This window comes from Odocoileus virginianus, unplaced genomic scaffold (assembly GCF_023699985.2).
Source record: "Odocoileus virginianus isolate 20LAN1187 ecotype Illinois unplaced genomic scaffold, Ovbor_1.2 Unplaced_Contig_3, whole genome shotgun sequence".
Classification (NCBI taxonomy): Eukaryota; Metazoa; Chordata; class Mammalia; order Artiodactyla; family Cervidae; genus Odocoileus; species Odocoileus virginianus.
Genome location: NW_027224320.1, coordinates 2,323,503 through 2,350,958, shown reverse-complemented (window position 1 = coordinate 2,350,958; position 27,456 = coordinate 2,323,503). Strand labels below are relative to the sequence as shown.

Here is a 27,456-nt window from a genome sequence, read left to right as displayed (position 1 = left end):
TGAATATCTGGTGTTCGTATCTACCCCACATCACACACAAAGATAAATTCCACATCTATAAGGGCAGTATTCGAAGAAAACCTACGGAAATAACTTTAGGATAAAGAGAGGCTTCTTCAGAAATAAAATCCACCAGATTAAATTGGACTCTTACCTCACACCAAATACCAAAGCCAACTCAAAACAATTTACTCAAACCATACAACTCCTAGAAGAAACCATAGGGGAGAAAGATCCTTAACACTGGTCTTCGCAACAAATTTTTGGTAATGACACCAGAAGTGCAAGCAACAGCAGCCAGAATCAATGGACTACGTCAAACTAAAAAGACTCTCTACAACAAAAGAAGCAGTCAATAAAATGAAAAGACAATCTACGAAATGGGAGAAAACATTTGAAAACCAGATATGTGATAAGAGGGTTAACAAGAAATATATAAGGACTCATACAAGTCAACAGCAAACCAAAAATTATTTTAAAAGTAGGCAAAGGACCAAAAGAGAGGGTTTCTAAAGACGTGACGTGGACGAGAGGTATGAAGTGGACAAGGCGCTAACGTCGCTCGTCATCAGAGAAACGTAGTCAAATCCACGACGCGCTGTCCCCGCACACCCGACGGGGCGGCTGTGACGTCATCAAAACGCCAAGAGACAGGAGGTGTTGGCGAGGATGTGAGGAAAAGGGAGAACCGCCTACGCTGCTGGTGGGCATGCAAGCTGGGGCAGCCACTGCGGGCGCAGGAGGAGCCGCCTTGAAAAACGAAGAACAGGGCTCTCCTCTATGCCACCTCTGGGCATTTATCTGAAGGGAACGGAAGCACGGACTCAAAGAGATTCATGCATCCCTACATTCACGGCAGCACTGTTTACAAAAGCCGAGACGCAGAGGCAACCTGAGTGTCCATCAGCAGGTGAATAAAGAAAACACGACACACCCCCCCCCACACACAGGAGCGTTACTCAGCCATAAACAAGAAGGACATCCTACCATCTGCAGCGACGGGGCGGACCTTCAGAGCCCTACACTACGTGAAGTAAGTCGGATAGAGAAAGATAAATACTGTGATATCACTTACACATGGAAGCTAAAAAAGCCAAACTCACAGAAATAGAGTAGAGCGGTCGCCAAGAACTGGGGTGGGGTGGTGAGGGGAGCAGTTAGAGGAACAGAGAGATGTTGGTCTAAGGACACAAGCTTCCAGTGTATCAGACGAGTAAGTTCCAGGATCTAATGCATAGCATGGTGCCTACAGTTACCAGCACTGTGTTATACTCTTGAAAGCTCCTATGACAGTAGATCTGAAATGTTCTCAGCACAAACGAGCACAAAACATGGGAACTATACGAGCCGACGGATGTGTTAACCAACCTTCCTGTAATAATCACTTCACTACTTATGTGTGTATCAAAGCATCATATCGTACACCTTAAATCTACATAATATTATACAGCAATTATATCTCAATAATCAAAGCAGCCAATCCTAAAGGAACTCAATCCTGAATATTCATTGGAAGGACTGATGCTGAAGCTGACGCGCCAATACTTTGGCCACTTGATGCAAAGAGCCGCTCATTGGCAAAGACCCTGAAACTGGGAAAGATTTAAGGCGGGAGGAGAAGGGAATGACAGAGGATGCAATGGTTGGATGGCATCACCGACTCGATGGACATGAGTTTGAGCAAACCCTGGGAGATGGTGAAGGACAGGGAAGCCTGGTGTGCTGCAGTTCGTGGGGTCACAAAGAGTTGGACACGACTCACAGACTGAACAACAGTAAAACATCTTAATAAAGCTAGGGAAAAAAAGAAAATACAACCCACAGGCAAAAAGGAAAACCTTCATCCAAGCAACTGGATAAAAGCTGATGTCACCGGATGGTAAAACACAGCCCCAGTCTTATCACATCGCTCACTTTCCCGTCTCCTCACAGCGCTTATCACGATGTGAAGCCCTCTTGTTATTTACGAGCTTCCTTTTCCACTTGTCTGTCTCGTCCCCTCAGAGCAGGGACCTGAGTCTCTGTGGCCCCTGAGAGTGATACCATCATCCATCCTCTCCCATCACACTCCAGGCACGTGGGAGTCGCTTGAACACCTCTGGTGGTGGGGAGCTCACTCCACACAGACAGCTTGTCCCGGTCCGCCCAGCTCAGCACACAACGTCCTTTCTTTCACTGGACTGAATTCTTTCTTCCTAAGCCTTCTCCAAGACGGCCTTAAAGATTAGCAGATTGCAACAGACCCCTGGGGCTCAGCCAGATGGCAGGAGACGGGCGCTGTATCAGGGTAACACTAACGGCTGGAACACACTCAGGTCCGGCCATGAGCCAGGTGGGAGTCGGGCACTTTGATCTCCACAGGCATTTATTACGGGTGGGAACTGCAGTCAGGCCCACTCGAGATCAGGCGGGGAGCCGGACGTTCCATGCCTCAATGTCCCCTCTCCGGCCTCAGCTTCTGCACCTGGGCGCCTGGGCGGCTTGATGCAGCCGATCCTGGAGGCCCTGTCTGCGAATCTGAGCTCCAGCCCGGGAGGAGGCTCTCTGCCTTGTGGACGGAGCTGGCTCCCTTCCTGACCCCCGCTCCCTGCACCCCCCAGCAGACGCCAGGTTCCAGCCCGCACTTGGCAGCCTTCCCACCATTCTCTCCTGGCCTTCCCCACGCTGGCTTCCCCTCTTTCTCACACAAAGGAACTCAGGGGCGTGACCCCCGAGGCCGGGAGGGCCACCCACTTGGAGCGGGTGGGGGATCAGCTCGGGGGCCCAGCCTGGTGCTGCCCGGCACCATCCATGGCGCGGGAGCGGGAGGCAGGGCCAGCAAAGCCCACCAGGTGTGCAGCCGGCTCCTCGTCTGGAGCCCAGCACCCCCAGGCCCCCCGCCCCCCCCCCATCACCCCTCTGAGGTCGCAGGCTTCGTCTCTCTCGGGGTCTTTTTACGCTCCTGGGCACGAAGCCCACACAGTTCCAGCCGCAGGGCTCTCCCGTCCATCCACACCCTGGTTGCTGAGCTCATCCGGGCTCGCTCCCGCACACAGGTGGCTGAGCGAGCACGCCGGGACCACCCGGCGCCCTGAGGGCCAGGATCTGTCCAGTAACTGGCTTTCCCCGGACCACCTCTCCCCGGGTCGTCCCTGCGCCAACCTCAGGACCTCCTGGACTCCCCACCCCCTGCCCCTGCCCGCAGTGACCCCGTTCTGCTTCCTGTCTCTGAATCTGTGGCCAGGAGAAGCTGGACACGCGGGCAGGTCCACGCGGTGCGAAGGCGCGCACGGCACCCACACGCGAAGACACAGCCTCGAGGGAGCCGCCTCAGGGCCAGACACTGGGCTTCCCCTCGGGGGACGCTCCAACGCCCGGGCGAGCAGAGCGCCTGCTGAGGCGGTGACCGGGCAGGCGGGCAGGGCGGCCGCGGCTTCTGCCCCCACGGCTGATGCTGTGCTGGGTGGTACCCGCCTTGAGCCCGCCCGCCACCGTCCAGCAAGTGCCCCATGCTCTACTCGCCTCACAAACACCCCATAACAAAGCCATCACTGGAAAGGATCCTCCAGCCAGAAAATTCTCAGACTGAAGATGCAGAGAGTCTTGAAAAACTCTGTCCCCAAAAGTGCCACAAGCGAGACACCAAAGACCAAGTGTGATAGGATTCTTACACAGAGCATTCTACTGACATGGGATTCTACTGCCAGAGACAGGAAGCAGAAGTGAGGTTACTGAGGGTTGGGTGGGCGAAGGGGGTCAGTGTCTCACAGGGACAGAGCTTCCGTTTGGGAAGGAGGGAATACGCTCGGGAGCTGGACGATGGGGAGGGCGGTGATGGTCACATAACGCAGGGGACACAGCTAAGCCACTGATGTGTCCATTTAAAATCAGTTACACGCCCAGTGCTATGCTGTGTGTCCACAACAGGAAGAAAGCAACGCACGGCCGCGTAAAAAGCAAGAAGTGATGCAGCGCCTCCCCTCTGGGAAATCTAGCAGCTCACGGGTCTACAGGGGGCACTCATGTGCAAGTCCCGGACACCAGCTGCCCCGCAATACGTGACAGCAAAGACGCAGACCCAGCCAACCCCGCTGATGGGGCAGCGATGGAACAGCTGGTGTCATGACCGCCACATCGTACAGGAGTGTCAAAAAGGACACGTTCGGTGTTAGATCTTCATGCAACTCCGTGGAACAATTTCCCAATAGATGACAAAGAGCGAAGAAGACAGGCTTCACGCTGAGGGGTGTCTGGTAAGCCACTGCTGACCTCTTCAAACCTGGAGGAGGAACCAGCGCCCCACTCCAACATTCCTGCCTGTCAAAATCCCATGGACAGAGGAGCCTGGTGGGCTACAGTCTGTGAGGTCACAGAGTCAGGCACGACTTAGCACGACTTTAAAGGGACATGGAGACACACACAGGGTTTGAGGAAGGCTTAAGAGTGCGTGCCCCAGCGAGGGGCCTGGCCCTGGCTGGGAGGCAGCACCCTGTCATTCACTGTTTGCCTCTTTTGTGCTTTTTATGTGTTTTCCTTATCACAGGCAGGTATTGCCTATTGAAGAAAAGTGCTGTTATAAAAAAGACCCTGAGCTTCTGGGGACTCTAACCTCCTTTGATCACAGGAAATGGGGGCAGGGGGGCCTAGAACAATCCAGCCCGGAGGTCGTGACCCCTCCAAAGGGTTCCCTCTCCCAGACATCAGAGCCCTGGAGAATGGTGGCTTTGGAAATGCTGCAGAAAAATGTCCACCTGCGGGGTGATGGGCGGGCAGCCACCTCCACCAGCGCCCTGTTTGGACAGGATGTTTGTGGGGCCTGAGCAAACAGCCCCGGGGGATGCTGCAGCGCCGATGCTCTGTGTTCTTGGGGGGAGGGGTCACCTGCAGGCCCGGGCTGTGCCTAAGGCCTTTCACAACGACTGAAGATGGACAGAGAAACAGGACTCTGAGCTCTCTCTTCCGGCCCCAGGATCCCAGACAAGGTGGCTGAGAACCAGCAGGAGTGGTTGGGCTGAGCCCAGCTGCCAGGCCCAGGCCATCCGGCCCCTCAGAGATGCCTCCATCCCTCACCCAGGGCAGGACGGCCCCCAGCACCGCCAACCCCCCACTGCACCCCTCACCGCCTAGCTTCCCTGTAGGGGTGCCCACTGACTCCCTCCCCACACCTGAGTCAGCACCCCGCCCACTGGCTGACTACCCCAGCCTGACCTGGGAGGTGCCCGGCCTCCCTGGCTGACCGGCTAGATCTCTGGCCTGGTGGGCACCAGCCTGCAGTCACGGCACCCGCCCTCCAGCTCTAGGAAGAGGGTCCTCTCCCCAGCCCCGTTTTAGAGGTGAGCAGACAGCAGTCCAACCACACGCCCAGCCAGGGGCAGTCAGGCGGCCAGACAGCAAGTTCCCAAGGGACTCCGGTAACTCAGGGCAGTGTGCAGACAGCTTGACCACGGGACAGAAAAGAGAGATCAGAAAAAAACTACTCACACGCACCTGATCCTGACTAAGGAAGCAGTGCAGTGGTGGCGGGGAGACGGGCGTTTCAACACCCAGACTGGGGGCAACTGAACATCCATTTGAATCAAGACAGTATGGTACTTGCCCAAAACCAGAAATATACACAAGATAGAAAGCCCACAGATAAACCCACGCACCTATGGGCACCTTACCTTTGACAAAGGAGGCAAGAATAGACAATGGGGCAGACAGTCTCTTCAGTAAGTTAGTGCTGGAAAAACTGGACAGCTTCGTGTAAAAGAATGAGATGAGAACACTCCCTAACACCACACACAAAGATAAACTCAAAATGAATTAAAGACCTAAATGTAAGACCAGAAACTATAAAACTCTTAGAGGAAAACATAGGCAGAACACTCTCTGACATAAATCACAGCAAGATCCTCTATGACCCACCTCCTAGAGTAATGGAAATAAAAACAAAAATAAACAAGTGGGACCTAATTAAACTTAAAAGCTCTTGTGCGGAAAAAGGAAGGAATTTTGACTCCTCCTCACGCCACCCAGAGAAACAAACGAGATCTAATGTGGAAGGTGAAGTAAGTTAAAAGATCCAGAATGCAACAAAGGAAAATATTTTCATGACTCCAGGGTAGACAAAGATTTCTTGAAAAGGGCAAAAAATATGTTAACATAAAAGTAAAGATCAATAAACTGTATTTCACCAAACTGAGACATCTTCATTCCTCAGAAGACAGCATCTGCAATGTGCAGATGACATCAGAAAATTTCATCATGAGAGTGGAAAGAAAAGTCAGAGAATGAGATGAGGCATTTGTGACCCAGCTGAAGACGTATCCTCGGAACATCTCAAGAATTCCTAGACACTGGCAAGATGCAGAAACTAATTTAGAAATGAGCAAAGAACAACAAACTGCGAGACAGTAACATGAAAATGTGCTCAACGTCATCAGACGCGAGGGAATGCAAATCAACACCACCGAGAGACTCCAGCTACAAGGCCACCAGGATGGCGATGATGAAACAGGCAGAGCACATCCAGTGTCAGCAAAGACGGGGGCAGCTGGGGTCCTGCTCAGGGCTGGTGGGGACAGAAACTGATGACACTCCGGAAAACCGGCAGGGTTAGCCGCGGCCCCGCTGCAGCAACTCCTCTGCTGGGTGAACACCCTTCGGAAACACCCAGAATGTCCACAGCCACGGTTCTCACCACAGGTGCTCACCAGAAACAGCCCGAACGTCCCTCCGCACCGGGACAGATCAATAAACTATGATTTATCCCTACGACGGAGGAATGAAGAGCAGCGTTTTAAAATGAATTACTGCCTCACGCAGCAGTCTGGATGACTCTCAAACACACGGTCCTGAGCTCAAGAAGTTAAATGCAAGCGAAATCGTATCATATGGTTCCCATTACACACAATAAATTCAAGAATAGGCAGGAGTCATTGATGGTGATAAGTCAGCCTTGTGGCTTCCATGGTAGGGGTGGGGCGGGGGGGGGGGCAGAATTGGCCGAGAAGGGGCACTGGGAAGATTCTGGAGCACTCGAGACGTTTTGTGTTGATCTGGGTGGAGCTGCCTGGAACCTACTGAGCTTTTTTTGTGAAGATCCATGTGCTTTATAGACGTAATACTTTATAAAACTATACAGTAAGACATAAAAAAGTTTTAAGGGAGTACTATTAAATTAGTCTAGATGAAAAGATGCTCCAGACCCTCTACGGTATTCTTTAATAAAAGCATTCAGAAAGAAGGAAATTCAAGAAATAAAACAACATGAACCGGAAAAGATCTCGTCGTCCCTGATTAGATACTACTTTACAAAACGGACTGGAAGCGACACTGCGGGGACTCCTGGAGAAGTAACACAGCAGGGCACCAGCAACCGTGGTAGGCGGAGGACCGCAGCATGCAGCAACGCATCGAGAGACGTCTTTACTTCTCAGTTGCAACATGCTGTGCCAGACTGAACCGGCTCCATCACACACGCATGTGCACATTGTAACTGAAACCAGAGAAAGAAGAACAAGCCCTGGACAATTACGGGACTGAGACTTCTTTCCTGAGCCCAAGCCGCTTCGAGGGTCTGTCCCAGCTGCCTGGTGGGAGCTGGGGTCGCAGGTGGCACTTGAGATGCCGGCTGCTGTGGCTGGCAGAGCCAGTTACTTGCAGGCTCCACGGTGGATTTTGTTGGCGTGGACAGGCCGTGTCAGGCTTCCGGCCAGTCCTGGGAAACTCTGGAAGGTGCTGGGGGGTGGTCGGATGACCAGCATAAGTCCTACCCTCCCAGCCTCCCAGGGAATAGGGCTGTGAGTCTGTCACGGGCATTTTAAAGGGCCAGGGCTGTTGGTACCCTCACTATCGATGAAAAGCCAACGCCACGGAAAGAGAGAAAAGCCGCCTGTACAAAAGCAGGCTGCCCCGATCCGGGGCCGTGCAGACACTCCTGAGAGGCTCTGCTCTGCTCAAGAGGGGCGTGCGGCCCCGGCACCGCGGTCAGCGGATGCCACCCCAGAAAGGGCCACCGGGCACACGGAACCTGCAGGCAAATGCTGACAAATGCAACGGGACCAGCCTCGTGTTCTGAGAAGATAACTTTCCCAGAAGCAAGGACGGAAGAAAGAGACCCCAGCACTCGGACGCTGGAGTGGACAGCGCACGCCCTAAGAATGAACGCGTCACCGGGAGATAAGTCTAGAAGCAGACCACTGCAAGCCTCTTTCTGACGCAGGGCACGTGACCGAGGCTGGATGCCCATGAGAGTGGCCTTCGTCTGGAAGGAGACCCAGGCTCACCTCAGCCACCAGCCAGCCCACCCCCTGCCGAAGCTCCTGGTGGCTCCAGATGTGGGGGCCCTCCTGCTGTGCTTCTAGAGGCTTCTGCAGACCCCTGTAACCCAGCACAGGCTTGTAGTGTAACTCACACTGCAGAAAAACCAAGACAACTGACACGGACTATATTCCTCCTTAGAAAGAACTGTGAACTCGCTCTTATTCATTATGAGCTTCAGAAATGGCCGCTACCCCAGACGGTGCTTTGGCTCAAACTAGAGTCTGATGGCATTCCAGTTCTTGGGATAGCTTTTTGTTTTATAGACGAAACCTTGTAAACGACATCATTGTATTTTCCTGTTCTTTCCAGATAGTTTAATTACCAGTTCATCATACACGCACACAGTTTAATAAGAGAAGATGTTTATCTATAAGGCAATTTGGGTTTTCCCCAGCCAGTATTTACTCTAAGAGAAATGTAAATATAATTTCAATTCACATCTTAATAAAACTGACTTGTCAAAAACATTTTTAAAGAATCACATAAAAAACTGGACAAGTTTTCTTCTGTTCTGAGATGCAAACGGAAAGCAGGGCATCAGCAGAGAAGAGATGAAAAGTCCTGCCTGGGGAGGGGGGAGGGGGCACCCTGGGGTCCATCCTCAGATGAGGCAGTGGGGTGGGGGTGGGGGGCGCATACTGGGCAAGGCTCTGGGGCTGCAAGCTTTCCAGAGTTCCAAGTGGGATGCCACTGGGCCAGGCTGGGGTCCTTCTGGAACCAAGTTCCCAGGGACCCCACCCAGTGACTTTCCGTTTCTCGTAACCCATACACGTGGCCGACCTGACCTAGATCTTGGCCAGATCTCTTCCCCACCCTACCAGCCAACATCTCCATCCTTTGTCCCCGTCCCTGGCAGCCTGTAGTGTCTGGCGAACATTCAAAGTGAAGGGGCCCAGGAGAGATGGGTAAGACTCCCACCCCCACTGAGGACCCTAAACTGGACATCACTGGGAGGGGAGCTGGGAAGTCAGAACCCTGCTCTGCCTCCCATGGCTGAGCCACCACAGACAACACCCTCAGCCTCTCTGTGCCGGGATAAAGGCTTCGGGGGCCAGGCGGTGATGGACAAGGAATCACAGGACCTTCCCTGAGCGACCACCCACCACCCCCGAGGCTGCCTGCCTCACCAGGTGGGGCCAACTTGGCGGGAAAGAAACAGACCGGCCGCTCCCCTCTCTGAGCATCTCCATCTCTGGCCCAGGCCTCTGCTCCGACTCCTGCAGCTCCTCCACCCGCAAGCCGCCCTGGCCCACCGACTGGGGGGCACCGGTCTCAGGAAGCACATGCCACTCCCGGGCTGGGAAGCAGCGTCCAGCTGGCCCTGATGCCACCAAGCCTGCCACCTAGCACCATGCGGCCCAGACCCACCACCCAGCCTGCTCCCTGCAGACGGACCGGGTCCCCGCTCGGGCACAGCTGCCTCTGCCTAAGGTCACAGCCCCCTCCAGGCCGGCGGTGACCTCTCCCACTGCGGTGCCCGCTCCCACTGCGGTGCCCTCACTCTCTAGCCCCCTCGGTCACCCTCTCCAGGAGCCTAGAGCCTGTTTTCTGGACTTGGATTCCGCTGGGCTGGGTGTCGGAGCTTTGGGGACTCCACCCTCTGAGCTTGCTGTGAAGTCTGCCAGCCCCCCTGCCAGCCTGTGTGTCCCAGACATATAATTAGGGGCAGTTGGCGCTCTGTGAGTCTAAACCACGGCAGCAAGCTGGTGCCCACTGCATGATGTGCTGGGGCCTTGATATACATTTACAGATCTGCAGACTTGATTCACAATTCCAGATCCGAGGCATCTTTTGGAAAGTTTAAAGTGACAGGTCATGCCTCCTCATCCCCCCTCATTCTGCAGCAATGCTGGAGCTGGGGACCTGGAGCCTCAATCTTCTGACCACGGGGAGAACAACCCCCCAGGCCAGGCAGCTGGACGAACCCCAGGAGACGCCATCGGCGGTCGGTCGGCAAACATCCGCTTCACCGCCCTCAGCGACCCTGAACGCGGACTTCATCTCCCTGTGCCTCGGGCGCCTCGGCTCTGACATGGGGACAACGGCCCCCCACGCCACAGGTGTCCCGGCGGGGACACGTCCAGGGAGGACCGCAGCGCCTGCCACGGGACGCACACGCAGCCCGGCCGAGGCTGAACGAGGGGATGCTCCCCGTTTCTGGGATGTGAGCCCCAGGGCCAGGCTGTGCCGCTGAAAGCGGGACCCCCCGCTCCAGGACGGGGGCTGAGTCCGTGGGCGGGCGCCAGAACGAAGGCGCAGCGCGGGGACCAGCCCAGTGGGGTGTGCCGGGGGGGGGCGTGGCCTCTACACATCTGGGGCGGCTGGAGGGACAGCCGGGGGCGGGGGCAGGCAGAAAGCCGCTGAACACCCCAGCCAACCCTGCGAGACCCGGCCCCTTTGCCTGTTCACCAGAGGGACAAGTCTCGGCCCCAGGAAAGGCCACATCTATTCACTTAAGCAAAAACAAACCCGCAGCCCACCGCCCAGAGTGCCAGGCCCTGGGGCAGGGAAAGAACGGGGCTCAGGCCATGGCAGCCACTTTGAGCGGGCGGTCATCCCCTCTCTCCTCCGGTCAGGGATCCTCGGTGAGGAGAGCTTACAGATCCGTCTCACCGATGCCAACACTGAGGCTCAGAGAGGGTGTGCCCATCACCTGAGGTCACACAGCCAGAGCCTCAGAGGCAGGGTCCACACCCAGGGACTCGCCCTCGGAGGGCCAAGCTGGCTCACGGCCAGCACAACTTGGCCCCACGCCCGACTTCCCTGCGCAGAGACCCCGGAGCAGGCAGGGAAGGCCCGGTAGGACCCCCGGTCCACGCACAGCTGACCTCGGCTGGATGGAAGCTCGTCCTGGAGGCCCCAGACGCTGGAGGACCCGGGGGCCCGAGGCTGCACAACCCCGGCCCCGCCTGCAGGCGGCGCTGGAGGGTGACGGGGCTGACACTCCCCCGGGGAAGCCCGCCGCCCCCACCCTCTGAGCTGCAGGTCACGAGGGCACCCGGGCTCTGGAAGGTTCGGGGCACAGGAGGCCCAGGGGGCTTGGCTCAGCCTCGGGAGAGTCACTCGGTGGGTGAACGGGCAGCAGCAGCCTGGAGCTCAGAGGGGCTGCCCTCCCAGTGGAGCGCCCGGGACACTGGCGTGAGGGCAGCCCGCTACGCGGCAGGCCCCCGCAGGCGGCGCCGGCCTCCTCCCAGCTGAGAACGCGCTCTAGCAGGCAGCCCTCAGGAAGCCCACCGTACAGACGAGAAGCGGTTTGCCTGAAGTCACACGGGCCCTGGAACGCCCATCAGGAGGGACCCTTGAGCCCAGGCCGGCGTCCTGCCCGGCGGGCAGCAGACGTGGAGAAAGCGGTGGCTGAGCCAGTTCCGAGCCTGGTCTCAGAGTCCCCGTGCACGTCTCATCTTTTTCCCTGGGAGCCCTGTTTCCACGACGGGACAAGCGTGTGGGGCGGAGGCAGCCGCCCTGGTGGGGGCCGTCCTGAAACAATCGCTCCCAAAGCACCCACTCCCAGAGGCCACGCCCAGCCTGGGGCAGCGAGCCGGGCCGACCCGTGGTCTTGGGATCGGCAAGAAATGCCTACGGTGCACCAAAGAGGTTCCGCGGTCGCCCGCCATTCACACTATTGTGGCAACAGACCACGCATTCATTCATTCCGTGACTGAGGCACGTCCCCCGCAGGAAGGAGAGTCACCGGTTTGGTGAGGTGGCAGAGGGATCACCCCGCACCCCACGCGGGGCTGGCAGACGTGTGGGCAGACCCCCCGGGGGGCCCTCGGCCGGAGCAGGGGAGACAGGAGCCCGCGCGCACACCAGCGGTCCTGACGGACACGTCCCTCCGGCCGAGGGGCAAGCATCCCGCAGCCCTGCGCAGCGTTCCCCTAGACGCCCTTCAGCATCCAACACAGATCGGACGTGTTCTCACGGCTGGCTGTGGGCAGCCCCTCCCACAGCGTGGAAGGCCCGGGAGGGGTGCCAACTTCATTCACTTGTGATCTCAGCTGTCTGTCTGGCACCTGGAATTGTGCAGGAGGCACCCAGAAATATCTGCTGACTCAGTAACCTAGGGGAACAGGCGTTCTCGTACACAGCAGGTGTGAGGACCGTCTGGTACCATCGGCGGAGGGGAGCTGGCAGGCGCCGGTCAGAAGCACACAGCCCACGGTCTCTCCAACACAGCCCATGGCAGCTGGCCGGGCCTCCCTGGAGGAAAGCGTGCAGGCGGCCATCAAAACTCAGGTGTGGCATGTGCGAAGCAACCCTCCTCAAGGGTCCAGACTGGAGACAAGCCCACAGCCCTTGGCAGGAGAAGGAACCACCAAACCGGGCTCTGTCCTCACCATGGAGCGGCTCTCAACCACAAAAAGTGCCAGCCGCGGTGCCCACAACCCATGAGCCTGAAAGTGCTGTGCTGAGCGCAAGTCGGCAGCCCAGACAGCGGACCACACAGCCCCATTTACAAAACCCTCAGAGCTGTCTGCGGTCAGGGCAGCGGTTCTGGGGACAGACACAGACGAGGGGACCCTGGTCATCTCGGGATGATGCTTCATGCTCCGGGTGCTGGGCACGCGGGTGTTCACCTCTGAGACATATCACTGAGCTGCAAGCTCCTGAGGCTTCCCAGGGGGCGCGGTGGGAAGAGTCTGCCTGCCGAGGCAGGGGACGCAGGGACACAGGGGGACGCAGGTTCAGTCCCTGGGTCGGGAGGATGCCCTGGAGGAACAAACGGCAGAGTCGGACACGCCTGAGTGACTGGGAGCCCGCTTCCGAGAGGGTCTCCTGACTATATCGGATAAACGGCTCACCGAGGGAAAAGAGAGAAACCCCCGTGGACATGGACCCGGCAACTTCCCGCCAGGACAGGAAGACGTTCGCTGCGGCAATGGAGACAACTGAGCATCCGCCAGCAGGAACAGTGAGTAACTGCGGGGACGGGCAGAGAGCTGAGCTCCCCCCAGGTGCCGACAGAGAGAGCCCCAAGGTGGGCCGTCCACGGAGGCAAGCAGAGGGCAGAAAGGTGCGCACGTGACGCTGAATCTGAAAAACAGTGGGCACACCTGACACGTGGGGCATGGCAGACCGTGGTTCCCAGGCGTGCTCCTAAGCCCTGGGGTCCCTGAGACCGAGCCGCGGGGTCAAGCTAACTCTCAGAACAACACTGGGGGCCTCCTTCGTGCCCCTTCTCCTACGAGTAGGTGATGGAATCTTCCAGAAACCACGTGACATAGTGATGATGGCATCACTTTAATGGCTAACGGAATGCAGACTTCCGTATTCAGGGCCGTCTAAACTCGAGAAGAGGTGCTCAACCTCACTAGCCTTCAGGGAAATGCCAGTGAGTGAGACATCACCTAACACTTCAACACATCACATTCAAAAGACAGACAGGGGCTATCTGCCTGGTGGTCCGGGGTTAAGACTGTGAGCTCCCAATGCAGGGGGCTGGGGTTCAACTCCCAGTTGGGGAACCAGGTCCCATATGCTACAACTAAGACCCAGCACAGCGAAAAGAAAAAAAAAAAAACTAAATAAATATTTCTTTAAAAATACAGACAACAACCAGTGCTGGCGAAGATAGTGGGGCAGCTGCTGTGGGTTAACAGTTCGGTGTTTCATCTGACAGTTACACACAGTTACCGGATGACTCATCAATACTACATTCCTGGGGACATTCCCCAAAGATGTGAAAACGGATGTCCACTCAAAGATACGTAATGAATGCCAAGAGCAGTGGCGCTCACAGGAGCTAAAAGGTGCCAACAGTGCTGACCACCCGGCGAATGAATCAGCAGAGACGTGGCCTATCCACACACTGGAATGTCTGCCGCGAGAAGGAATGCAGCCGACTCACGCTGCAACACAGGGGACTCCGAAGCGTCACGCTGAGTAACTAACCAGGGACAGTCCCCAGAGACCACGTACTCCGTGATTCCACGTCCAGGAATGTCCCGCACACGCAATCCACAGAGACGGGGACGAGACCGGAGTCTGCTGGGGGCTGGGAAAAGGAAGCCGGAGGTGGCTGCTGCTGGTGTGGGCTCTCTTTCTGGGGTGATGAGAATGTTCTAGAATTAGATTCCGATGATGTTTTCATGACCCTGACAAAACCTACTGAATGTGTACGCTTTAAATGGGAGGACTTAATGGTGCACGAACAATGTCTCATAAAGCTGTCTAGGAAGGAAGGGAGGGAGGGAGGCAGGAAGGAAGGAAACCGTTTTTCTAAAGCCAAGAAACCCCCCCTCAGGCCAGCCCTTGGCCCCAGACCCTCACTCTGGGGAGATGCTGTAAAATGCACCCTTTTCCTCCAAGTGCCATGGGCTCTGGGGCAGCCAAAGCCGGGGCCCCCTCTTCCTGCCCCCACTGCCCCATGGGAGCTGTGAGCCCACCCCCCGCCTGGGAGGCGAGGGCCCCCTGCTCAGCTCTACCATGACCTCTAGGAAAGCACCTCCCACCCCCCCCACTCTCAGGATCCCAGTTCCTCTTCCACGGGATAGAAGGACCACACAGACCCTCCCAAGGTCACCACACAGGACATCTCAGTGCCCTGACAGGCACCCCCTGCACAGGACCCATCCATCCCCCAGCTGCCAACCGGGGCCAGGCCGGTGACGAAACCTAGGAGGACTGGCCCAGGACAATCCAGCTCTCCCCCTGCACCCCGACGGGCACGCAGCACCTTCTCAGATCCCCTGCCCCAGGACACAGGGGCCTGGCGGGCCCACAGCTGCCAATTTCCAACAAAAGCCAGGAAGCTCAAGTTCACGTGACATCTTCTAACTGTGTGCAGCAAGATTCGAGGGCTGACGAAGATGCTTTGCAGAAAGACGCTAACACGTGACACTGGCGTAAACCCTTAGCCCAACAGCAGACAGAGGAGAAGGGGGCAACCGAGGATGAGACATCTGGTGGCATCGTCGACTCAACAGACAGGAGCTTGAGCATACTCTGGGAGATGGGGAAGGACGGGGAAGCCTGGTGTGTGGCAGTCCAAGGGATCACAAAGGCTTGGACACGACCAAGCGACTGAACAAAACAACATGGGATGGGGGGCGGCCCCGGCTGCCCGGGGTCAGTGAGGAACCTGGGGCTCAGAAAGGCGCCATCCCAGGCCTCAGGTCACGCGAGGAGCGAGGCGGAGCGTCACCCAGGGCCTCACAGGGGACGAGCAGGGGCTGGGGGCGGCCCGGGTCCCTGGTCTGCCCCTCGCGCGGCTCTCAGCGGCCATGGGCCAGGGCTGAGGAAGGGCAGGGCCACCTGGCCTGCCTGTAAGCTCGGCTTGGCGTGGGGGGGACGCCCCCTCTCCAGGCTGCTCCGGGAGGGCCAGGCGCTCTGGCACAGTACATGGGCTCAGCTGTCCAGGTTCCAGCCTGGCTCCCTTGGGTCCCCTGGCCGTGCCCAGGAACCTCTCAGACCTCCCACATGCCCGAGCTGGAGCAGACACGGGAGGGGACGGCCTACGGCGATCGTCCAGAAACCAGGCAGAGGTTGGGCACGTCTCTCTGCTGCCTGGACCCATAACCCAGTGATTCTGGGGGACCCCGGAGAACCTCAGACGCTGAAGGCCCCACGTTCTGCCCCCGGCACCCAGAGGAAGCGTTCCATGACCCAAGACTGTACTCGCTCCTGCCTCACGCCGGCAGCGACGCCCCCTCCCCAGGGGAAAGGCCCGTCTTCGTGCTGAGGGTAACACAGCTGCCCTGGGTCCGGTCTCTGACCCTCCCGGGCCTCTTCTCACCCCAGCCACAGCCTCATCCCAACCCAACCTCCCTTCCACCTGCAGGGCCTCTGCACCTGCTAGGGCCTCTGCACCTGCTGTGGCCTCTGCCGGACGCACTCTCTGCTCCCCACCTGCCACCCAGTCAACAGCTCCTCCTGCTCAAACAGCCCTTCCTCCAGGAAGCCCTCCCTGATCTCCAGGGACGTCAGATCCCCCAGACAGGCTCACAGAGCACATCCGCGCCACTCCCACGACGCCCAGGTGTTCTCCTCCACTAAATCTAACAGTCCCAGGGGCAGGGCTGTGCTGGGTTTTGATGAACACTGTACATCTGGCATGCATCACAGCCCCCAGGCAGGCCGGACACTGGAAGTGACTGTCGGGGTGAAGACGTGGAGAAACGGGGGGTGGGGTGGGCCTGCCGCTTCCTTTGTGTCGGTGGGGAAGCAGCCCTGATTCCTCCGCCGTGTGCCGAAGGGGCCTCTGATCTCAGAGGGCTGACGACAGTGCAGGCACAGGCCATGAGCATGCTACGGTGTCTGAGCCATCTCAATGCCAAGGCTTCCCTATTAACCGGACATCGAGCTGCTCACACACCCCTGCCTTGGCAGAATCTGGGGGCATGAAGCCCTGACAGGGGCCGGGGGCTCCTGCTCCCACAGGGTCCCGGGGCCCACAGGTTTTGCTGGGGTCCTTTTCCAGGAGGGGGGCTGCCTCTAGCTGGGCCACCCTGACCCCAGGTTCCCTCCCTTGCACTGGGAGGTGGGGTGGGGTGGTCCCCGGGTCCCTCCATCCTGCCAGCCCAGCAGTAGCAGCCCCCGAGTGACAGGAGACGTCAGAGCCCCTCTCCCCACTGGGGAGTCGGGTGTGTGGCTTCCATCAGGTTCCATCTGGACATGCCCAGAGGCAGCCGGGAACCCTGACAAGGCTCAGAACCCTGCCCGAGCCGGGCCTGGGGCAATGGCTGGCACCACCTTCTCCAGGTCCGGGCTGCCTCGGCAACATGGCCAAGGTCATTTCCGCCTCGTGACCCACCTCTCAGCAGGTCCCACGGGCAAGCAGGACCAAGCTACCAGCTCCCCAGTTTCACCCAAGGGCTCCTCCTTCCCTCGGGATCCCCCAGCCACCCCCCCCCCCAACAGCAGCCAGAAGGTGCCGAGGCCCTGGCTGCCCCGGCGAGGCGCCATCGGACCCCTGGCCCCCGCCCCCCAGGCCTCCCCCCCGACACTGAGTGCATGGTGGTGACCACGGATAACTCCATGTGCCCATCCACGCACGCCCTCTGCCCTCACCAGACCACAGAGGGCAGGGGCTGTGCCCGCCCAGCATCACCAGCACGACCCCTGGTGCAGAGAGGCTGTTCCTTACTTGTCTGTTGTAGGAACTGAGTGGGCGGATCGAGAAACAGATGGTGAACAATCACCAGGAGCGTTTTTAACCACTCAGCAAGGCTGAGCCCGCTCGGAGCTTGAATGTGTAGTTCATTTAACCCTCCGAACCCTCCCCCGCCCCCGACAAAGGGGTTCCCTGCGCTTATAGATGGAGAAAGCGAGCCACAAAGTGGTGCCCGCCTGAGTTACAGGGCGGGAGAACTGGTAGGGGTCAGGGGTCAGGAGAGGGGTCGGGGTCGGGGTGAGGAGGAGGCGGGGAGACAGATGGGGCGATGGGCGGCAGTCAGCTCTTGTTCACGCGGCCAGGGCCAAACTCCTGGGTCCCACTGAAACTTACCCCGCCCGACCCCCACTGTCCACACCTCCCTCCCCAGAGGAGCACGAAGAAACCCAGCCTGTGCCCTGCCCGCGCCCTCCACTGTCCCCTGCCAGGACAACCCTCAAGGCAGGGGCCCCTACCGCCCGGCCGACTGCATCAGCAGCCACACCCCAAAGCCCATCTGAGAAAGCCCGGGCAGAGGAAAAAGCCTGGGGCTCCCGAGAACAAAGCAACCCTCTAGGATTCCAAGGCCCACAGCCACAGAGAGGCCTCTGGCAGCGAGCAGAGGGGGTGGGGGGCCGTGTCTATTTTGGAAACCCTGGAGGCTGCAGGCACAGACTTGGGAGCCAGGCCTGCGAGCCCGCCCGCTCGGGCACACGTGGAGTTCATTACGCTCCCCGCCTCCTGCAGGCCCAGGGGCCTGGGTGAGGAGGAGCCCCTAGAAGCCCACTGCCCTGGTGGCAACCTGCCACCTCCCGCCGTGCGACCCGATTCCACGAACCACGCCTTTCCACCCTCGACATGGTCAGCTGAAAATCAGAAGGAGCCCAGCGCCCAACTTGTGGGGGGATCGGCCACAGGTGGGGTGGGCACTCGGTGAGGGCGAGCTCTGTGCCCGTCCACTGGGAGCAGGATGGAGGGAAGCAGGCATCAGGCAGGGGAGGTCTGCAGTCTCAGCCTTAGCACAGCGTGGACACCCAGCAAGGACCACAGCTCTGGAGAGACGGGCCCCCCGTCCCCAAGAAACCCTCCTGGACCCCACCCAGGGGTGGCCTGCTCACAGCCCAAGGACCAGGGTCAGCCGGGCCCATGCCTGCCTCCCCAGGGTCCCGCAGGGCCTGCCCACGGCTAATGCCCAGTGAGGGTCTTCAGAGAGAACGACCCAGGATGGGACAGGACGTGGACTCCCTGCCGTGGAGAGAGGTCTCCAGACAACAGGTCTCCAGGGCTCCCTCAGAGGGGTGGGCCTTGGCCACAGACCACCCCCCAATCCCACTCTCCAGCTGAGCACAGACCTGGGCCAGCACCAGGCCCCGAGGACGCCCTCCGCTGGCCGAGCACCCCGGGGGCGCCAGGGAAGAGTCTTACCTTCCAGGCCGCCTCTCGGGACAGAGTGCACGGAGTTGGGGTCCTCCTCCTCCTCCAGCCGGGACCGGGGCCCGGCCGGCTGCTTGGGCACTTCCTGGGTGGGCGGGGTGCAGGCTGTCTCCTGGTGATGTGTGGTCAGGGCGGCATGAGCACTGGGCTCCGTGGGGCCCTCGGGGGGGCCCTGTGTGGTCTCGGTCGGGAGGATGTCGGGCACGCTGAACGTGGGAGGGGGCCCGGCGCTGCGGTGCGTGACCTGCACGTCGGGGATGAGGTTCTCTTCCACCCCGGCCCTGGCCTCGGCCCCCTCCTCCCGGACAGGGTGACCTGGGATCGGGCCTGCCGTGGGCCGTCCGTCCAGCCCCCGGGGGCCGCCTGCGGCCAGCTGCTCCCAGACGGCCGGTGCCTCCCCGTCCTCCTGACCATCCTCTGTCACTCTCCTGGCTTTGGCCTGCATGGGGGCCGGGGGACCCAGGGCGGCGGCCGCCGTGGGCCTGGGGAGGGCGGCCGTCCAGGGGGTGGCCTGGAGAGCCGAAGGCGGCTGAGCCCCGCCTCCCAGAGCGGCCGGGCCTCCGGCGCCCGCCTGGAGCTCGCCCGCCAGGGCCTCCGCCTCGGCCACCTCCTGGTCGTAGCTGTAGGGATCCTCGTAGTGCCGCTCAGGGTCCCCCTCCTCGGCGTCCGAGGCGTTTCCAGGGACGGCGTCTCCATGGCAGCCGGGCAGCGGGTAGCAGATGAGCTCGCCACCCATGTCGGGGCAGTGGCAGGCCCGGCAAGGCGCCAGGCGGACGGTGTGGCCGGCGGCATACTTGCGGCCAGAGCGGACACAGCCCACCTGGCCGCACTGCGGGCAGCTGTCGGCCACCACCACGGCCTCGATGCAGTTGGGTGGCAGCTCCGGGCAGGGCATGAACTGGCAGCTGATCTTGCCACCACCTGGAGGGCAGGAGCACTCAGTGCTGCCGAAGTCCACGAAGTAGGACTGGCCGGCGGGCACACGGCCGCGCACGAAGCCGCCCTGCAGGCAGTCGTAGTACTGGTAGCCCTCGCAGGCACAGCCCCGCTGCACGCACGTGGCGCAGCAGGCCCCCGGCTCCAGCGTGTCCTCGATGCAGTTCTCCAGCGGGGGGCACTCGACGCCCGTGCAGTCCTGCCCCGGGGCCGCTGCGCCACTGGGACTCAGGCCCAGAGCCAGGGCCAGGGCCAGGGCGAGCCAGGCTCCCATGGGCTCCCCGAGCTGTGCCATGCCCCACAGCCGGCCACGTGCAGCCTCCGTACAGACTGTCCTCTCCCGCAAGGCCCTGGGGGATCAGAGAGGACAGGGGTCAGCACCGCGCGGTGGCAGGGGCGGGGGGACTCGCGTGCACGCCCAGCACACACCTCCAGCATGGGGGCCTGGCTGGGCAGCCTCACCGTCTCTGTTCACGCACGCAACTCGCCCCATGTCCCCTCACACACACTCCCACCTGCTCGGACGCTGCACAGACAGGTCACCGCGGTTCTCACGTGGGTGATGTACACGGTCGCCAGCACCCAACTCAGGGCCGCGGCCCCCACCCTCCCCCCACTTCCTGACACGTCCGAGTGGGACCCTCTGCCCCCAGTCCCACGTGCGCGCACACACACACACACACACACACACAGTCACATGTGTTCACCGGGCACACAGCTGCAGGCACGCGGGTGAGGGGCAGGCAGAGGCCCCACCGCAGCCTCGCCCGTGAGCCGGGACACCACGGGCGGCCTTGCACACATGGTCCCAGGCATGTGCACACGCAGCACCCAGTTTATCTCCCCCCGAAATCCAGGTTGATCCCCAGCCACGCACCCACAGGCCTGGGGCGACCAGCCAGAGGACACGGCCAGGTGGACGCGGGGCAGGAACCAGGCCCTCCCAGGTCTCACAGAGCAGCCAAGCCCCCCACCACTGCGGCCCTCAGACCCCAGGGCTCGGGAACAACCCCCAACAGACCCCCCACGACTGCAAGCTTAGCTGCAGGGCAGCCTTCTGCCAACTTCCTCAGCAGACATTACCGCCGTTCGCAGAATTCGCCTTGCACGTACACTGTCCTGCACACACGTACACGCACGTGCTGTCCATTCATGGGGCCCTGTGAACAGCACCCTGCCCCCACCTGCCCCTCTCTACCCGCCCCTGCCTGCCCTCTCCACCCGCTCTAGCCGCACACCCCCCTCCCCCACCAGCTACCCTGTAAGCCGCCTGCCGCCTCCCTTCCCCCATCCCTTTCTCTGCCAAGCCAGTGTGCTCTGAGAGCAGCTGACCCCATGGCTTCCTGGCCAGTAAGGAGCGGCCTGGATTCCCTGTGGGAGCCGCCCCGACCTTCCCTCCAGGGCCCTCACGTCACCCCCACAGCCCCTCCTCAGCCTCCTCTACAAGCTACTCGAATGTCACCTTCTCAGGGGTCCTCACTCATCCCCTCACCTCCATCCTCACAAAGGTCACTGGTCCCACGGCCCTGGGACCTGCTGCAACTCGGGGGCACATGCTCCTGGTCAGAGACAAGGGGTCCCCCTCCACCCACTCCCCACCCCGAAGCTGTGCCATCAGTCACTGCTAAAGTTCTCTGATTTAGAAACACACAACAAAGTGACATCGCCAGTATTTTAAGTTTGTAAATTTCACACCTAAAAAATATAATGATATGGATTTCACTTTATTAAGTTTTTAACAGAGAAAGGAAACAGCCTTCATGCCGCCCACTTCCTGGCTGAACTGGGGAGAACACAACGAAAGAATGTGGGAGAACACGAAAGAACACAGAACAAGAGAGAATACCATGAGAGAACACGGGAGAACAGATGAGAGGACACGGGAGAACACCATGAGAGAACATCATGAGAAAACACCATGAGAAAACATGGGAGAACACAATAAAAGAACATGGGAGAACAGATGAGAGAACATGGGAGAACAGATGAGAGGACACGGGAGAACACCATGAGAGAACACAGGAGAACACCATGAGAAAACATGGGAGAACAGATGAGAGAACACGGGAGAACACGATGAGAGAACATGATGAGAGAACACGGGAGAACAGATGAGAGAACACGGGAGAACACGATGAGAGAACATGATGAGAGAACACGGGAGAACAGATGAGAGGACACGGGAGAACACCATGAGAGAACACAGGAGAACACCATGAGAGAACACGGAAGAACAGATGAGAGGACACGGGAGAACACGATGAGAGAACATGATGAGAGAACACAGGAGAACAGATGAGAGAACATGGGAGAACACCATGAGAGAACATGATGAGAGAACACGGGAGAACAGATGAGAGGACACGGGAGAACACCATGAGAGAACATGATGAGAGAACACGGGAGAACAGATGAGAGAACACGGGAGAACACCATGAGAGAACACAGGAGAACACCATGAGAGAACACGGAAGAACAGATGAGAGGACATGGGAGAACACCATGAGAGAACATGGGAGAACAGATGAGAGGACACGGGAGAACACCATGGAGAACACGGGAGAAACGATGAGAGAACATGGGAGAACACCATGAGAGAACATCATGAGAGAACATGGGAGAACAGATGAGAGGACACGGGAGAACACCATGAGAGAACACGGGAGAACAGATGAGAGGACACGGGAGAACACCATGGAGAACACGGGAGAACAGATGAGAGGACACGGGAGAACACCATGAGAGAACATCATGAGAGAACATGAGAGAACAGATGAGAGGACACGGGAGAACACCATGAGAGAACACAGGAGAACAGATGAGAGGACACGGGAGAACACCATGAGAGAAAATGGGAGAACAGATGAGAGAACATGGGAGAACACCATGAGAGAACATCATGAGAGAACACAGGAGAACAGATGAGAGGACACGGGAGAACATCATGAGAGAACATGGGAGAAACGATGAGAGAACACGGGAGAACAGATGAGAGAACACGGGAGAACACCATGAGAGAACATCATGAGAGAACACGGGAGAACAGATGAGAGAACATGGGAGAACACCATGAGAGAACATGGGAGAACAGATGAGAGAACATGGGAGAACAGATGAGAGAACATGGGAGAACACCATGAGAGAAAATGGGAGAACAGATGAGAGAACATGGGAGAACACCATGAGAGAACATCATGAGAGAACACAGGAGAACAGATGAGAGGACACGGGAGAACATCATGAGAGAAAATGGGAGAACAGATGAGAGAACATGGGAGAACACCATGAGAGAACATCATGAGAGAACACAGGAGAACAGATGAGAGGACACGGGAGAACATCATGAGAGAACATGGGAGAAACGATGAGAGAACACGGGAGAACAGATGAGAGAACACGGGAGAACACCATGAGAGAACACGGGAGAACAGATGAGAGAACATGGGAGAACACCATGAGAGAACACGGGAGAACAGATGAGAGAACACGGGAGAACACCATGAGAGAACACAGGAGAACACCATGAGAGAACATGGGAGAACAGATGAGAGAACATGGGAGAACACCATGAGAGAACATCATGAGAGAACACAGGAGAACAGATGAGAGGACACGGGAGAACACCATGAGAGAACATGGGAGAAACGATGAGAGAACACGGGAGAACAGATGAGAGAACACGGGAGAACACCATGAGAGAACATCATGAGAGAACACGGGAGAACAGATGAGAGAATATGGGAGAACACCATGAGAGAACACGGGAGAACAGATGAGAGAACATGGGAGAACACCATGAGAGAACACAGGAGAACACCATGAGAGAACATGGGAGAACAGATGAGAGAACATGGGAGAACAGATGAGAGAACATGGGAGAACAGATGAGAGAACATGGGAGAATACCATGAGAGAACACAGGAGAACACCATGAGAGAACACCATGAGAGAACAAGGGGGAACAGATGAGAGAACATGGGAGAACACGATGAGAGAACACGGGAGAACACCATGAGAGAACATGGGAGAAGACTATGAGAGAACACGGGAGAACAGATGAGAGAACATGGGAGAACACGATGAGAGAACATGGGAGAAGAGATGAGAGAACACAGGAGAACACCATGAGAGAATACGGGAGAACACCATGAGAGAACATGGGAGAACAGATGAGAGGACACAGGAGAACACCATGAGAGAACATGGGAGAAGAGATGAGAGAACACAGGAGAACACCATGAGAGAATACGGGAGAACACCATGAGAGAACATGGGAGAACAGATGAGAGGACACAGGAGAACACCATGAGAGAACATGGGAGAAGAGATGAGAGAACACAGGAGAACACCATGAGAGAATACGGGAGAACACCATGAGAGAACATGGGAGAACAGATGAGAGGACACAGGAGAACACCATGAGAGAACATGGGAGAAAACACCATGAGAAAACACGGGAGAACACGATTAGAGAACACCATGAGAGAAATCCATGAGAGAACACGGGAGAACACCATGAGAGAACATGGGAGAACATGATAAGTGAACACCACGAGAGAAATCCATGAGAGAAGACGGGAGAACGCCATGAGGGAACATGGGAGAACACCATGAGAGAACACGGGAGAACAGATGAGAGAACACGGGAGAACAGATGAGAGAACACGGGAGAACACCATGAGAGAACACGGGAGAACAGATGAGAGAACACGGGAGAACACCATGAGAGAACACGGGAGAACACCATGAGAGAACACGGGAGAACAGATGAGAGAACACGGGAGAACACCATGAGAGAACACGGGAGGACAGATGAGAGAACACGGGAGAACAGATGAGAGAACACGGGAGAACACCATGAGAGAACACGGGAGAACAGATGAGAGAACACGGGAGGACAGATGAGAGAACACGGGAGGACAGATGAGAGAACACGGGAGAACACCATGAGAGAACACGATGAGAGAACACGGGAGAACACCATGAGAGAACACGGGAGAACACCATGAGAGAACACGGGAGAACAGATGAGAGAACATGGGAGAACACCATGAGAGAACACGGGAGAACACCATGAGAGAACACGGGAGAACAGATGAGAGAACACGGGAGAACACCATGAGAGAACACGGGAGAACACCATGAGAGAACACGGGAGAACAGATGAGAGAACACGGGAGAACAGATGAGAGAACACGGGAGAACACCATGAGAGAACACGGGAGAACACCATGAGAGAACACGGGAGAACACCATGAGAGAACACGGGAGAACAGATGAGAGAACACGGGAGAACAGATGAGAGGACACGGGAGAACAGATGAGAGGACACGGGAGAACACCATGCGAGGACACGGGAGAACAGATGTAGAGAACACGGGAGAACACCATGAGAGAACACGGGAGAACACCATGAGAGAACACGGGAGAACAGATGAGAGAACACGGGAGAACACCATGAGAGAACACGGGAGAACACCATGAGAGAACACGGGAGAACAGATGAGAGAACACGGGAGAACACCATGAGAGAACACGGGAGAACACCATGAGAGAACACGGGAGAACAGATGAGAGAACACGGGAGAACAGATGAGAGAACACGGGAGAACACCATGAGAGAACACGGGAGAACAGATGAGAGAACACGGGAGAACAGATGAGAGAACACGGGAGAACACCATGAGAGAACACAGGAGAACAGATGAGAGAACACGGGAGAACACCATGAGAGAACATGGGAGAAATGATGAGAGAACATGGGAGAACAGCATGAGAGAACACGGGAGAACAGCATGAGAGAACATGGGAGAACAGATGAGAGAACACGGGAGAACACCATGAGAGAACACGGGAGAACAGATGAGAGAACACGGGAGAACACCATGAGAGAACACGGGAGAACAGATGAGAGAACACAGGAGAACAGATGAGAGAACACGGGAGAACACCATGAGAGAACACGGGAGAACAGATGAGAGAACACGGGAGAACACCATGAGAGAACACGGGAGAACAGATGAGAGAACACGGGAGAACACCATGAGAGAACACGGGAGAACACCATGAGAGAACACGGGAGAACACCATGAGAGAACACGGGAGAACAGATGAGAGAACACGGGAGAACAGATGAGAGAACACGGGAGAACACCATGAGAGAACACGGGAGAACAGATGAGAGAACACGGGAGAACAGATGAGAGAACACGGGAGAACACCATGAGAGAACATGGGAGAACAGATGAGAGAACACGGGAGAACAGATGAGAGAACACGGGAGAACAGATTAGAGAACACAGGAGAACACCATGAGAGAACACAGGAGAACAGATGAGAGAACACGGGAGAACACCATGAGAGAACATGGGAGAAATGATGAGAGAACATGGGAGAACACCATGAGAGAACATGGGAGAAATGATGAGAGAACATGGGAGAACAGGTGAGAGAACACGGGAGAACAGATGACAGGACACAGGAGAACACCATGAGAGAACATGGGAGAACAGATGAGAGAACATGGGAGAACACCATGAGAGAACACGGGAGAACACCATGAGAGAACACGGGAGAACAGATGAGAGAACACGGGAGAACAGATGAGAGAACACGGGAGAACACCATGAGAGAACACGGGAGAACAGATGAGAGAACACGGGAGAACAGATGAGAGAACACGGGAGAACACCATGAGAGAACACGGGAGAACAGATGAGAGAACACGGGAGAACAGATGAGAGAACACGGGAGAACACCATGAGAGAACACAGGAGAACAGATGAGAGAACACGGGAGAACACCATGAGAGAACATGGGAGAAATGATGAGAGAACACGGGAGAACAGATGAGAGGACACGGGAGAACAGCATGAGAGAACATGGGAGAACACCATGAGAGAACACGGGAGAACAGATGAGAGAACACGGGAGAACAGATGAGAGAACACGGGAGAACACCATGAGAGAACACGGGAGAACAGATGAGAGAACACGGGAGAACAGATGAGAGAACACGGGAGAACACCATGAGAGAACACGGGAGAACAGATGAGAGAACACGGGAGAACAGATGAGAGAACACGGGAGAACACCATGAGAGAACACGGGAGAACACCATGAGAGAACACGGGAGAACAGATGAGAGAACACGGGAGAACAGATGAGAGAACACGGGAGAACACCATGAGAGAACACGGGAGAACAGATGAGAGAACACGGGAGAACACCATGAGAGAACACGGGAGAACAGATGAGAGAACACAGGAGAACAGATGAGAGAACACGGGAGAACACCATGAGAGAACATGGGAGAACACCATGAGAGAATATGGGAGAACAGATTAGAGAACACGGGAGAACAGATGAGAGAACACGGGAGAACACCATGAGAGAACACGGGAGAACAGATGAGAGAACACGGGAGAACAGATGAGAGAACACGGGAGAACACCATGAGAGAACACGGGAGAACACCATGAGAGAACACGGGAGAACACCATGAGAGAACACGGGAGAACAGATGAGAGAACACGGGAGAACAGATGAGAGAACACGGGAGAACACCATGAGAGAACATGGGAGAACAGATGAGAGAACACGGGAGAACAGATGAGAGAACACGGGAGAACAGATTAGAGAACACAGGAGAACACCATGAGAGAACACAGGAGAACAGATGAGAGAACACGGGAGAACACCATGAGAGA

At 57.4% G+C, this 27,456-nt stretch overlaps 1 protein-coding gene across 3 annotated transcripts in view; it reads right to left on the bottom strand.

The window, feature by feature from the left end:
- Positions 1-27,456, bottom strand: part of FBLN2 (fibulin 2) — a 69,479-nt gene that overhangs the window by 24,869 nt on the left and 17,154 nt on the right. For all 3 annotated transcript variants that reach the window (XM_070463550.1, XM_070463552.1, XM_070463551.1), the window contains exon 2: positions 18,803-20,097. In XM_070463550.1, the coding sequence (XP_070319651.1) occupies positions 18,803-20,042 (1,240 nt within the window). In that variant the 5' untranslated portion in view covers positions 20,043-20,097. The remainder of the gene's footprint in view (positions 1-18,802; positions 20,098-27,456) is intronic.